The sequence below is a fragment of the Etheostoma cragini genome, chromosome 10 (genome assembly GCF_013103735.1).
Source record: "Etheostoma cragini isolate CJK2018 chromosome 10, CSU_Ecrag_1.0, whole genome shotgun sequence".
Lineage (NCBI taxonomy): Eukaryota > Metazoa > Chordata > Actinopteri > Perciformes > Percidae > Etheostoma > Etheostoma cragini.
This window is the reverse complement of record NC_048416.1, coordinates 14,052,723-14,068,014: the sequence shown is the minus strand read 5'-3', so window position 1 is coordinate 14,068,014 and position 15,292 is coordinate 14,052,723. Positions and strand designations below refer to the sequence as shown.

Below are 15,292 nucleotides of genomic sequence, written 5' to 3'. Positions count from 1 at the left end.
ATTTACTTAGTTCAATCAAATATTCTTTCTACGAACTAGTAAAAAGTGAACCAGTATCCTGTGTACCATTTAATACTTCCTTTAGAATAAAGTGTCCCAGGTATAGAACCTGGTACACTTTATTCTATTATGCTGTTGGTTTCTGTTCTAACCTGTCTCAATGCTTCATGCTTTAATCTCTAACCTCACCAGGGCAAGGCTGGACGGGATGGATACCCGGTAAATTTGATTTATTTATCTTGTCACTCTTCAATTTACCCAATCACGTCTATTGCTATTCGCTATTCCTTCCTTCTTTTTTCTCACTCTGCTTCATGAGGCCTTTTTGAGTTTTTTTCCTTTCTGCTCTTTTTGAAAACATTACATTTACTCTAATTGTCGCCTGTTGCCTCTTCATGCTACCTTCAACTTTTAATCTTCAGCAATGATGCAGCCCCATGACTGAGAAGTGACTCAAATACAAAGACGGTTATATTTAAACACACACGGACTAATCCGGGTGGTGAGATGAGATGAAGGTCTTTATTTCCCACAGCCAATTTGAAGCTTCACAACTTACTAACTTGAGGCATAAAATAGTGATCTAAAACATATTTAGCACACGTGTGAAAGCGATCCAACATGAAGAGCAATAAACATGAAGACAGATCTTGTAAAGATATCGTCAGTTTACATAAACCACGTGAGTGCTAACCATGCCCATGAAAAATGTGAAACATTCACTCACAAGTAATAGCCTTCAGCCTTTTAATGGGTTTAACTAATGTTTAAATTATATAACTGTGGACATCCATGACTACTGAATGCAAAGCAGATTACTGACAGTGGTGGAATGTAACTAAGTACGTTTTCTAAAGCACTGCACTTAAGTACAATTTTTAAGTACTTGTACTTTACTGGAGTATTTACACTTGCTATGCTACTTTTTACTTTTTTATGCTACTTCTACTCCAATACATCTCAGAGGCAAACTTTGTTGTTACTTTTTACGCCACTGCATCTATTTAATTAGTTACCAGTTACTTTGAAGATTTAGATTATTAATGTAACATATGAACTAATACATTCTTAAATAATATCAAAGGTAAGTTACCCAGCAGTATATAAAGTCATTCAAATGAGTCCTATCTTTACCATTAAAGTGATGAACACATAAATCCATTGATAATAGATAGATAGATAGATATTTATTGATCCCAAAAAAATGGGTGTTACAGCAGCACACAAAATATACATACATACAATATACATGAAATAATAATAATTATAATAACAAAATATAAGAATAAAATATAAGAATGTAAGAACAAATATTTAAGTATATAATGATTAGTCCAGTAATAAAACATCATTCTGAAATAGGCCATTCTGCATGATGAGTACTTTAACTATATTTTTATGCTAATGCTTTTGCACTTTTACAAAAGTACTTTTAGTATATTTACACTGTAGAATTGACTTTGAACACTTCTTCCACCACTGATGTCAATTAGTGATGCATACCAAGACTGAGAGTCAGTTCTTGGGTTTTTCACAGATATAGCGGCCTCTTGTGGCCATAACATAAGGCTGCTGACTTGCTCCATCACTGCGGAGATAAAGCAGCACATGGCTCTGTTGCTAATTTGTGGGGTAGTCATCTGACACTGAGACACACTCAATATTCTAGAGCTTAGTCTGTGGGAGCAGATGGATTCTCAATTTATCAGGGCTGGATGTCTGCATGGTTTGCATGAGCATTAATTGTGACACCCTGTTTGGTTGCCATGTCTACCTACGTTGTCGTGTTTGTGTTCCCCGACGTCTTGTTGGTTGTGTGTTGTTGTCTCACTGGGAATATTGGGAATTTCATTACCCATGGGGCCTAGCTCCAAGTCAGATTCCCAGTCTGCCTGGCACTGCACGGCCCTCCTGACGGGAAATGCCTGCTGCTAATTACACACAGGTGGACCAAACGCACAGAGAATTGTGTGTGCACAATCGTGTTTGTTTGCCTGTGACTTTTTGTCACTGTCTTCATTTCCACAGTTGTGGTACCATATAGTGTTGCTGTTTTTGACTTTAAAACATCTGCTTTAAATTATGTTATGTGTTCTTTAAAAGATAGATAATATGCGTAATCCTTCCCGGCGTAGTCATGGTAATAAAATCAATCCTTATAGTCATTATGTAGGTGTAAGAGGCAGCCTCGGTTATAATGTGTCTTATGACTAAGGAAGCATGCATGCACTGTATGCCGTTAAAGTGAAACAACAGCAGATTAATTATACTGGCAAATAACATGGACAGTACATTATTTAATTTAGCAGCAGAGATGATCAAGTTTCAAACACTGATGCTTAAAAAAGGCCATTCCTCCGGTTGGGTAACTGTTTGTGTATCTATGTCCATATGCGCAGATGTGAGTGAACTCCATCCAACCACCCATAGTTTATGCAGACCTTTGTAACAGAGGCCAGAACTGTGGAAGTGGTCAGTGAGTGAGTGAGTGAGTGAGTGAGTGTGTGTGTGTGTGTGTGTGATATGTTTTCACACCAATAACCTCTCTGACATGAACTGCTCATATGGAGAGGGCATGTGCACATCAATACAAATGAGTCAAGTCGGTTTCCGGAGAGTACTGCGGTGCTATCGTTTGTTGTGCCTGTAAATGTTCTTTCTTTATTTCTTTGTTAAAACAAACTAGAATACTTGCCAGCAAATGTATTATGGCCTCTTTTACAGTACACCTTTGTCCAATTCAAACCTATAACCCTCAGCACGCCGGAGTCTTAATTCGGCGACTGTACACATGTCCAAAAGCTTGAACAATTGCAGTGGTGGAAAATAAAAAGTACATTTACTCAAGTGCTCAATTGTGATTTATTTCCATTTTATGCTACTATACTTCTACTCTACTACTACAATTCAGAGGCAACTACTTCACCTCATCTCTTACTCCACTACATTTGTTTCATAACTTTAGTTACCAGTTACCTTACATATTGAGATTATTAATATACATACTACATTTAACAAATAAAGTATGATTTATTATTAAAGGTTAAGATGAGACTTTGTTGGTCCCTGGGGGAAATTCATATGCTATCCAGCAGTATGTAACGTAATTAGGGTACAATTTGTCTCACCTTTACTAGCTGCATTGTTAAAATGTATGTATCAATAATTTGAATCCAGTTTTATAACATACAGTATAAGATTCTGAAGTGAGCCATTCTGCATGAGTTCTTTTGGTACTTTAGAAGTCCATTTCTACTAGTACTTTGTGATGCATGATTTTTTTTACTTGTAGCAAAGTATTTTTACACTGTGGTTTTGCTACTTTTACTTACTTCCACCCCTAAACAATTGTAATATAAGGTATGTGCATACACGTGTGTATGTTTGCCAATGTGTGAGCATACATGTGCTGCACATCATTCAAGTGGCTTAGACTTGTCTTGCAGTCGTTAGGCTCAGCAGTCCACTTTCATTGAAGCATTAATGTGATAAACAATGTTAATGACACGCGGCATGTGTGTATCTGAAGCATAACATTATGATAAGTGTGTGTTGTGCATGCTGATGATTGTTTTCTCTCCTCGTATAACCCCTGCCACTTCTTCCTCTCATAAATCACAGGCGAGGGGTTTGAGTTTCAGAAAATAACCTTCCCAGTGTCAAATAATCAAAGCCTAGCAGACTGACAGAACAGTGCAGGGGGATAAACACACCCTAGTTCATTCTCATTTATATGCCCTGCCTCTAGCATGTTTATACGAAAGTGCCGCTCAGCAGAAACCGGCCAAGGCCTCAATTGTTCAGCCTTCCAGGCCTCTGAGCGCAGATTAAAGCCAGACAGTCACCCAACAACATGTCAGTAATTTTTATGTCCCAAACACACAGCACTCTGGTATGCTTTATTGTGTTCGTTGGTTCTGGAGGCCGCCACTATTCTTTTTTTTCTTTTCTTTTTTTTATAGAAGAACTTAGGCTCATGTAGCCATGGCAGAGTGGCCATTTGGCAACATGAAATTAACTGGAGAGGAGGGGGAAATGAAAAATATTCACAAGTGGTTTGGTGGATCTCTACAATGGCAAAGAAATATAATGGTACCAAAGGAGGAAAGTAGGACCAGGGGAGTGGAAACACTCTCCACATCTTCCTTAATTTGGACGTCACGTAATTAAGCTCAATGAGCCTAGTGTGTGCTTCTAGCTGAGACGTCTGCTCTGATGTGCAGACACCAAGTTTTCACGCAGCATCCTCAACAATTACAACGTACATGATAATTACCAGTCTGCACCATAGGGAGTTCAATAAACACAGCAAAGACACCCCTCGCCCTGTTTAATTTGGATTAAGACACACACGTATGCATATATGCGCATGCACACACACAAACATAGACACACAAACATAGACACAGACATATGCCCTCTAGCAGGCCAAGTTATTTTCCAGAAATGTGTTTAAGAGCCATTTACTTGGTGAGAATGCTGAGTCAGAACCTTTTTTTTAATCTACCAAGGGATGCTGTGGGACAAGTTGGCAATGTAGACTACAAACACACACACACACAAAAACACACACAAAAAAGGCTTTTTCCCACAGTCCCTTAAGGTTTTAGTGGTATGCTAAGGCTTATTTTTTCACTTTTTCTCAACATTAGTCTCCCGGGTTATTTCTTCTTCTCTGGTCATTTATCCATCCTTTTATTCTGCGGTCTGATTTTTTGCCTTTTGTTGTGAGAAGTTTTCTTTTTTTTCAGCCTTTTCTATTTTTATTTAAATTCCAGCTCTTTTTCCTACCTTGCCGACTGTGGCGTGCACTGTAGTTTTGTACCACACTGGAGGAACAATATAACAATTCAACTATACAGAAAAAGAAGCATGTAATTTATTATGTAAGGACCACACATCAAAATCCAATTTTCCCTGGCTCCTGTGTTCCTGACTGCTATTCTCGTTCACATAAAGCCTACCGGCCCATTTTGCCCTTGGTTTCTCTTGCTCTTTGTTGCTAAATAAGTATGTCTCATATATTTTAAAGTATCTATTTTGAAGTGTCTCAGTCATAGAAGAGCTTCCTGGACTCCGGTATTGTTGGTTTAATTAGTGCTCTATAGTAAATCTGGGTCTTATTTTTTCTTGCATATTAGATACCCGTCACATAAATAAGCTCATATAGGTAACAGCATATACTACATAGTGGTATGCAAACTGTCAGCTGCCAGGTATTAGATACAAAGACACACACACACACACACACACACACACACACACACACACACACACACACACACACACACACACACACACACACACACACACACACACACACACACACACACACACACACAAAGAGCTACGTACCTACAGTTCACAGGCCTCTGTGTGGCTTGTTAGCAGCCATAAATCAAGTCTGTTTTTGCTCCGGTTTAGCAGCTGATGACCTCACTATGTACACCTTGTCTACTCATCCTGACGAGTCTTGAAGGAGCCAGGCTCTGTTAAACACTGCCAGATGCAGATATATCACTGCACACATTTACACAGACACGTGCATAGATCCAGAGACACAGATAGCAGGGAGAAGTGCCTTGGACATTTAAAGGCTCATTCCAATTCTCACATCCAACCAGCATTACATCCTTACTCTACACTTGAGATAGTCATGGTGAAATTATTGCCGTCAGATTGGTCCCAGTCATTTGTTCCACCCCCCCGTCTGTGCCGCCTACTGCTGATTTCACAAGAGGCCCTTAATCAAAAAGACATCGGGGACCTCAAAGGCTTTTTGCTGTACTTTTTATAACTCTCTTTTATACGGACTTACCACTAACATTTTTGAAGACAGTTTATAGCCATAGCTGTCCCATTACAAGACTAAAGAGGGGCAGCAAACAATCACATGAACTGTTAAAGAGAGCAGCACCAAAGCATCATTCCCTCTTCCCCTCACTTGTTTACTTCCTTCCATCGTTCTTATGTGCCCACTGTCCATCCGTCAAAGCAAGCAGCGACAACATTGTGGTAGGTTTTCACTACAGGACCTAAGGTCAAATAGCACCCATGGGGCTAGTAAAGCAGGGAGATGAAGAGAAAGGCCCAACGTATGGAAGCCCTCCAAGGCCAGAGATGTCGACTGTTAATGATAGTTTCCAGTCTGCAGAGCCACCAGGACTGTGAGGGGTTGAGCAACACACGACTCGAGGGACCCTGTGAAAGCTGTTAGCTTTACTTCAAGTACGGTCATTAAAGAGGAAGTCAACATTAGCCTTTACCACATACATCACATTTAAGTGTTTTTGGAAAGTTTGATCCAACTGTTCCTTTATGTTTAAATAGGGTTTTAAAAGGTTCGTGCCTTTGAACAGAGCATTGCTTTGCAGAAGAGGTTCAATGACTGCTCGGCTGTTTTTATTGAGGTAAACACAGTGGACAACCCCAACTGCTGTTTCAGCACTCGGGTGAGGTTGAATAGGGAATTCAATCGTACTTAACTGCCTGCTGGATAATCTCATCACCACAAACACACACAGACACGGTAGATGTTGGGTTGTGTGGAAAATGAATACAGCTGGACCCAATCCACCCTATCATGTTGGACACCACACTCTACATCTTAGCATAATTATAAACCCTCATCTTAATATTTGAATTTCACGTGTGCGCACACTCAAACACACACACACACACACACACACACACACACAGTTAAATGGAGCAGGATATACATAGAGCGGTTGTATAAAAGTTCTTCTTTTTCATCCACTAACTACAGCTGTTTCTCTTTCTTATACAAGCACGCTTTTTACTGTCCTTTCAAACGTTTGTCTTGCCAAATCCACTTAACTGTTTTTCCTAAACTAAGATCACTTACATTGTTTTCCTGAGAGATACAAAGTCAAGATTCAAACATTATTGCAATACTAATAACAACCAGTTTATGATATTTAGGAAGGAGAAGGTAGTTTTGTCAGTAGATTTAAAATCATTAACTTCTTTAACATGTTCTCAATTCACAGCAGACCTACAATAGACATTTTTTAAGCCACTCGTTAAAGGAATAGTTTAACAATTTTGGAAACACTTATTCACCTTCTTTCTGAGATTTGGATAAGAATGTTGATACCAGTCTCGTGTCTGTATGCTAAATACAAAGTTAGAAACCGGAGAACATTAACTAACATAAAGACAGGGGGGAGTAGTTAGCCTGTCTGTCTGAGGGTAACAAAACTATCTTTTAACACCTCTAAAGTTTAACAAATTTATTTCTGGTTGGTTTGATTTGTTCTGAAGTGTAAACATGATAAGTTTTGGTTTTATGGGGGTTATGTGCCAGACCGTTTCACAGTAATAAGCTAAGCTAACTGTTACGTGGCTCTAGCTAATGAGATATGAGGGTGGTATCAATCCCCTCATCGATCTCCATAGCAAAAAAAAGTGAATACCAATTTTTCCCAAAATGGCAAACAATTAATTTAATGGTTCTGCATTGCTCTTCTTTGTCTTTTTGTAATTTCTATCTATTTGTCCTCCAACAGGGTCCTCTCGGCTTAGATGGGAAACCAGTGAGTATTCCCCTAATCAAATGTGTAAAACATGCTTTAAGTGGCTGACTGGAGTTTAATTTTAACTTTGTTTTGTTTTTTCTCCTCTCAGGGTTTTCCAGGTCCCCAGGGAAGCCAGGTACTCCATCACACACCTGTTGTATTGTTTTTTAACAAATATCAATTACACTAAAACGATTCATTCTCATAGATCTTTTGAAAATCCAGGTGGGTATTTGGCCTGTAAGGTGTGAGAGGATTGTTTGCTGGTCTTCATTCATTATATTTACTGTTCTTAAGGGAATGAAGCAACTGTTACTGAGTGGGGAAAAAAACAAAGTAGTGGGACTCATGGCTCAACTGAAACAAGTGCTGAAAATCCCCTTTTGCACTTCACCCCTTGGGTCCCATTGATCACCCATCCCTGAAACCTCCCCGCCACACCCCCAGACACACCTAGGGGTAGCGTGGAAACAGGCTCAGCAGAGCGAATGGCGTACACACTAGTGGGAAAAGTGAGGGAGAAAATAACGTTTATAACCTCTACAGATGCTCTTTAAAAAGTAATTATAGTACCCTCTCAACCCCACCCTCTGGTCACCTTGGCCACAAGAATGACGAGTCATCTGCTGAAATGTAAACCCCTCACAGCATAATGAGAGCTGTTTGAATAGCTCCTCTCCAAACACTATTAAGTTGCCGTTTTCTACAAAAGGAGACCTCAAGCTGGGTCTGTCCTTTAAAGAGGACTCTCTCCATCGCTGAGGGTCTGCTGTAAAACCCCAGCAGGTGTGACACAGACCTCATGACCAAAATGGCCTAAGTACTCAAGTGATGTGGGGGGAGATGAAAACAAGACAATCAAGGATAAAAGCAGATTGATTTGTTGATGGATGATGGCCAGGGGAGACACAAGACCGAGCGTGAGTTCAAGCGCCATACACTTTAAAACAACTTGACAACTAAACAAGAACAAAACCAATTATTTTGCAAAAAAGTTGCATCTTTCAGACACATGTTGTGGCCTTGATCATCGGTGGATGGAGTTTGCTCAGTTGTCACGGAGATACTTTAGTTAAAAATCCCTGGGAACGTTTAGTGGACACACAATATTTTTTCAAACTGCTATTTTTAAGGTCACTAATGAACCGTTTCATTTCTTTTCCCACTTCTAAAATTACATAAAAAATTCAAGAATGGTAAAATATGAATTATTAATGCAGATTGTCATTTAACCAATATTATGTTACACTGAAAATAATTTCCAAACACAGGACTCTTAAGTTTTTATGAATGCACCCCAAGTTAAAGTAGAAATATTCTAAATGCATTAAGCATCATTTAATACGTGTTTCAAGCAGAGCAGGTGATACGCTGATACCTTTCACCATGTGGCCTGTCAGCAGATTCAATTCTTCAGCTCTTTACTCCTAAATACAATTAGAGCTCCAGTCCAGACAAAGTTTCTGACAGAGAAGGGGGGAGGAATGGGGGAACAAATCAGAGATTCAGATTGCAGATTTATAGAGACTCAATAAAAGCAGAATGACGGAAGGAGTGAGTGAAATACAATATAAGATGGGTGAAAAGAATAAACAGTTTGGAGAACAGAGACGGGCTGGGCTGTATGAGGTAAGACCTGCTTACCGTGCATTTTTAGAGAGACAGTGGCCGAGATCAGAGTCAGTTGGTGCCAGGTTTCCATGTTGTCCTCTCTGTCAGTTTGTGCCTCTGCCACATTTGGGGTCCTTGTGCCACTGTGACAGGCAGACAGACAAACGGATGGAGGAGGCAGGGATAAGGTCATCTGTGGGCCCGGTCTTTGTGAGACAGTAATGTCAACCTGCCAACAAACTGTGTCGCTGGGTCTCACATACTACACATCAGGCCTGTTGTTAAACCCTGTGTTTTTAGTTAGCATTTCTAGCATTCCACATCTAAAACCTCTTCCCCTCTGAGAGGAAGACAGAACAAAGGAACATATTGTCCTTTCAGTTTATATCTCGCATCACAACAGTTTTAATCTCACAAAGAGAAATCGCTCCAAGCTCATGTAGTCCTCTTGTGAAATATGCTCAGACAGATAGGATTTCTGATTGAGCAGTCTCAATGGCACAGCTGCATTAAGTGGTATTACTGATTTGCCTTACCTTTTGATTGAGTGATCCATGCTAGCAGCCAAATCAAAACATGCAGTGCAATGATATATATTTCTCATATGATAACTGATTTATATTGACCAACTGTCTCCAATTATCTAATCCCTCCTACAGGGACCAGCCGGACCCAAGGGAGAAAAGGTATGCTTCAAAATGGATTTCTACAAATTTGCCAGAAAAGTCAATGCGTGGATGTATTACTTACATTAATATACCGTACATTTGGACAGAAAGACTCAAATAAAGGCGCATACGCTTACACACAACTTCACAGGTGTTCCTCGCATCGCCCTCCCACATTAGCTTTTTCACTGCGCGGCCATCAAACGAGCCACAGAAAACATGTAGTAATGTAGGAGCTCGTATGTCTCCGCACATTCTCATGTCAAGGCACTAAACAGATTTACAGGCCGTCCACAGGGCTTCTATGATAGCCAGATGTTTTCCCGCTCTGTGAAACTCTGCCTAGCTGAGATGTAAGCGGCTATAAGAGCTGCAAGAGCTGGCAGAGGAGGCTTATGCATGTGGTCAGTACACACCAATGGGTAACTTTGTTTACGTACTTTTTTTTGCACCCGACTGAAAATTGTCCACAAAAGCGTTACCACAAGAATTCAGGATTCAGTCTGATGAGTGAGGATTGCAAATGACGGATGAAGGTTGAGTTTGGAAAATTGGCTCCCTTCATTCTAATCATGCTGGTAGCTCTGTGATGAGAACATTAACTCGATATCCTCATCAGAGAACCCAAAATCCCCAGCACGTGCGCTCCCACTTCTATTTCCTTCACGTCCCGTCAGATGATTCCAACTGTGGCCTAGCAAATGATTTATGCAGTAAATGTCGACTTCCTGAGTTGGTTTGGGGTCAGATGACCTTTGAGTCACTTCCTTCCCATAAATAAGCATTTGCTGTCTGTCACAGCTGCTCTACAGTAGCAATATGGTGTTACATTCCTCATCCCGTGTGCACATACAGTGGTAATAACTGCTAACAATTGTTATTTTCCTGTTTTTCTCCCAGGGTGACCAAGGAGACGTTGGGCCAAGGGTAAGTCATGTTATTTGTCTTTGCCTGAGAAGGTAAAACAATATCATTTTGACTGTTTCATGTGCATTTTGTCACTCACTATAATTGACTTTGCTGAAAAGACCAATTTTTGTCTTCCTTGTCTATCTCTGTCTCTGCCAGTCTCATTTTTTTCTCACTATCTTTTAAGGTCAAGGGAAATTGCGCTTTCCATTCAGTCATTTCAAGAAGTAAATTTGATAAAAATAAAATAATTGAGAATCGATTGAGACTATTAAAAAATCTATCTTTGCAGTTTCCCTTTACCTTTGTTGTTGAAAGAAAACGGACAAGATCCTATCTAGTTAGAGCCACAACAAGCATTTACCTAAGGTCTAACATGGACACAGGGGAGGGCTGTGATTCAAACCCAGAACAGAGTAACAGACCATCACAAGTTGGAAATCAAAGTCCAGGATAAGAGGAGTCTGAAATTGAAAAACTACTTATTTACTTGTTATCATGCTGGGGAGGAAAATGTGTTTGTGCAAACATATAAATGTGCAAAGACTTTTTGTGACATTGTTCTACCCACATAACATTCAAGGCTTTTATGATTCATAAGAAACGTGTGTTTACCCTACACAGCCTTCAGCAACTATCCCAACAACATAGTCCGGCTCTTGTGATGAGGTTTGAGCCGCCCACATCTCCAAAGCCAGAGATGAGAAATAATGATATTAAAGAACGATGGAAATACTTAAATGTCACCATCAAAACCTTATGGTTGGGGCACTGCGCCAAATCTGCCTTATAGTCTCAACGAAACTAGATTTTTATTTTTTATATTACGGAATAACTTCGGCCTGCATCTGGTCCATGTTGTCAGTGTTGTCTTTTCATTCAACCACCATGAGATCTATGTAATTATCTCTCGTTTCATTTACTGTGGTTTGAAAATAAGCCCCCAGTGCCTTACATGGCAAGCAGCTTGGATTCTTTGAAGAAATCATGTATCCTATGAATCCTCCTGCTACAAATTTGAATTTAGTTTTTCTAACTAATAATAAATATAACAATAATGTTTAGAATTTAAAATCAGGTCAAGGCTACACTTCCTCTCATGCAAAGAAAAAGAGCTACTGGGGTAATTTATGCATTGTTTAGGGTTCACTTTTTTAATTTCCCCTGTAAGAAGGTAGAAACTGTAGAAACATAACATAGAACTGTAATGATTAGTCAATTTATCATTAATTGATCTTCAACAATTGTTCACCTAGTTTTTCAAGCAAATATGACAAAGGTTGACAAGTTGCCACTTCCCGGCGTGTGTATATTTGCTGTTTTCTAAGTTTTCTAATTAAATAACTTTGCATTTTTTGACTTTTTGGACACTTGGACAACTTGGTCCGAAGCCAGAGATATTTGATCATGTTTAGATAATTCATCAAATTGAGATAAGTCACGTGGATAGCAGAAGCTTATGAATATTTTAGCTGACAGCTAATGCAAAGTAAAACTTTTTTTTTTTCCATAACCAGTTTCAAATTTCAAAAAAGCTACAACCATCTATACCAGAAAGAAACTGCAGCCAGTCATTTCCATATTGGCAGTGGCCTGTCTTATGAGGACCATAACTCTGACTGTGAGCCACTTAAACTTCCAAAATACTCAAACATGAAATATTTATAAAAACTACTAATCTTCCTCTTAAAAGTGCTTTTGTATCCACTTGCTAGATGTCTTTTATTATTAGTAACATTTTTTAGAAAGTATCCAACAAATGAGGTTTAGAAAATAGATGTGTAGTCATAAATCTAAAGAGTTGGAGCCTGACAATAACAATGTGTTATATGAGTATTGGAATGAGACTGGATGGCTATTGTTTTATTGCAGAGCACAAATGGAGTGTAAATTTGACAAGGCTGCCAAGTGGAACAATATTAATGATGCGTATCAGAAACATTGCAGGAATTCCTGATTCCCATCAAGGCGTACACCATTTGATTTCCTAGCTTATTCCTTCGGATTTTGAGGTAATAGTTTATGCAAGAGTGAAACTGTTTGGCATTCTGCATGACATAGTTCTTCCAAATGTTAAATATTGCATTTGGATAAGACTTCTGAAAGCGAAAAACCTCAAGAGTATCGCTTAGAGACACAGGCTTGGTTCAAAACATACCCTGCAGCTCTTAAAACTACTGTTTTTGTGAATGAGGTTTGGCACCGGGGTACATTTTCATAAATATAGCTAGATAGGTTAGTAAATGAAAAACTGTTGGTCTCTGAACGTTTAAAACTGGATTTTCTTAACAGGTATGAATCAAACCCCACTGAGGCTAAGCAGATTAAAGGTGGCGCAGTTAGACTACATAAGCTGTGTCATCACCTTGCCATGATCTCAACATTGTACGCGGATTCACCTCTAAACTCTACAGGAGGATGAGAGAAAAACATGTGAAAACAGGAAGTGGCCATGAATCTCTGTCAACCTGTGACTTCCTGTCAATGCATCATTTTCAGTACATTTGTCAGGCTGAATCTGGTCCCAGAACAGATTATAAACACAGGATAACAGGGGTGTAAAAGCATGATCAGATGTCATAGAATCACCAGAAACAAGTGGCAAAAGGACATGTGTAGTGTTGCATTTTTCACCAAAACAACCTTTATTGTTAGGCATAAAGATGGTAGCCATTTGTTTTCACAGACTGCATTTGGTTACATCCATATGACGTTGTCAATGAAAGGTTAGGTTTGTCTGTTGAATGACACACTGGGAGTTCCATCCAGAGCTAGAGCTTACACTTTCCTGCCCAAAGACTGCTACAAAAAGGCCCTGGTTAGAAAGGGGCTCCGAGGTTGAATGGCTGTTTGTCTTGGTATCAGCCTATGGTCTGATAAGAATGAGGTAAAGGGGAAGTCCACTGTGAAACAACCTATCCTCTTATGAGATGTTTAAGGAGGATATGTGTATTTGGTCTCCATGGTGGGAACGTTGGGAATGAGTGAATGTGACAGTGGGGAGAGAGGAGTGCATAGGCAAAGAGAGGAGGAGGAGGAGGGGATCTGTGGGGTCGGATAAACCTCAAATATCCAGCGCTTGCCGCTGCCTGTTAAAGGAAACCAAAAGAGCAGCCTAGCATCTGCCCTTATTTCTCTCCCTGCCATCCCCCCGCTGTTTTTTTCTCCCTTCTCTCTTAGATCTTTTCTCCATCCTTCCTTCCATGTGTTTTTGGAGGGAGCTCAACCAAAGAGACAGCACAGTGCTACGAGCTCTGTGGCGGCAGACAAACTCTGCTCCTTTCAGCTTGACAGACAATCATCACAGTTACTGTCTGTCGGCTGGAAAGAGCCAAGCCACCTCTGTTTGGTTTGGTTGCAAAGGGAAGGATGGGAAGACATTAAATGGAACACACACACAATTAAATACATGTTTGAGTGAGAGACCCAGGATATAGTTTCTGAAGGGGCAAGAGGGACAGTTACTTGGTTTAGATTTCACCGTTTTAATGAAACATATCTTTGCAGATGATGTATTTTTGTTCATTGATATATGTACAACTTGCCAAGAGGCTATTTAAATCCTGAGCTCTTTTCATCCACCTGGTTTGCTACAGGAAGTTGCTCACCTTTCCCTTTGTCACTTCCTCTTTTAAGGGTCCTCCTAACTACAGCACATATGCAGGTCTGCACAGTAATCAGATTCTCACCGTCAAGGTTGGTTTCCCCGAGCGAGTCGTTTCTCTGTCCTCCCAGCAGTCTTTGCTCTCTGTCAGGCTGCTGATCTGTCACTCTCCAAGCAGATAGAGGAGCACAACCCTCTTCTCAAGCTTTCTTACAGCTTCAGAGACCGCTGAACTCTCGTCTATTTTTCCCAAAAGCCGTTCGTTCCTCTCTTGGTTTGACTCTCGTCTGCACTGTCTTAATTAACTATGCATTTCTGAATTCTTCACTCATTTATGTCTCTTTCTCTTTTCCCTCTTTTTGTCCTTCAAAATGCTCCATGTCCTCTCCTCTTTTTTCCCCTCTGTTTTGGCTGTCTTCCTACTTTTTGTCACTGCTTCACCTCTCGCGTCCCAGATGGTCTTCCCCAGATACGACCACAGCTTTCTCTCTGGAGAGCAGTCCAGTAGCTTTCAGAGACGCTTTCTGAAGGTAGACCACAACTAAGGCATGTGTGCACTTTTAACATTTTAACCAACCTTTTTTATGCATGTTCTGGACAGCCATGAATCTTAATTCTTTCAAGTAGTTTCACCTTTCTCAGTCATGTTTCAATTCATTGATTTCATTTTTGGTGATTTTTTCATAGTTGTCCTGTGAGTGATGGCTTTTTTTGTTGTATTAACATGACTTGTGTGAAATTGTTTGTATAAAAGTTCTAAAGCCTCCAAAAATGTAAGAAAACATCTTGGAAGATGAACCACACACATTTCCGAGAGCCTCAAGAAATGTGTGTGGTTCATTACATGGAGAATAGAAGAGCTTTGTTGGTGACAGTTTATATCCAGCATGAGCTCAATAATAATTATGCGCAAGGAAATAAGGTTTAGTCTTCTATTTGAAGATCTTGGTAATATCTTTTTC

At 39.8% G+C, this 15,292-nt stretch overlaps 1 protein-coding gene across 10 annotated transcripts in view; it reads left to right on the top strand.

Moving 5' to 3' along the window:
- si:dkeyp-44a8.4 (collagen alpha-1(XXIII) chain) overlaps positions 1 to 15,292 on the top strand; it is a 126,912-nt gene that overhangs the window by 97,066 nt on the left and 14,554 nt on the right. For 5 of the 10 annotated variants that reach the window (XM_034883753.1, XM_034883757.1, XM_034883747.1 and 2 more), the window contains exons 5-10: positions 193 to 219; positions 7,530 to 7,556; positions 7,648 to 7,674; positions 9,809 to 9,835; positions 10,718 to 10,744; positions 14,786 to 14,860. In XM_034883753.1, coding sequence (XP_034739644.1) covers positions 193 to 219; positions 7,530 to 7,556; positions 7,648 to 7,674; positions 9,809 to 9,835; positions 10,718 to 10,744; positions 14,786 to 14,860 — 210 coding nt within the window. Of the gene's footprint in view, positions 1 to 192; positions 220 to 7,529; positions 7,557 to 7,647; positions 7,675 to 9,808; positions 9,836 to 10,717; positions 10,745 to 14,362; positions 14,423 to 14,785; positions 14,861 to 15,292 lie in introns of all 10 variants that reach the window. The other 5 variants (XM_034883748.1, XM_034883751.1, XM_034883752.1 and 2 more) reach the window with 5 other exon arrangements.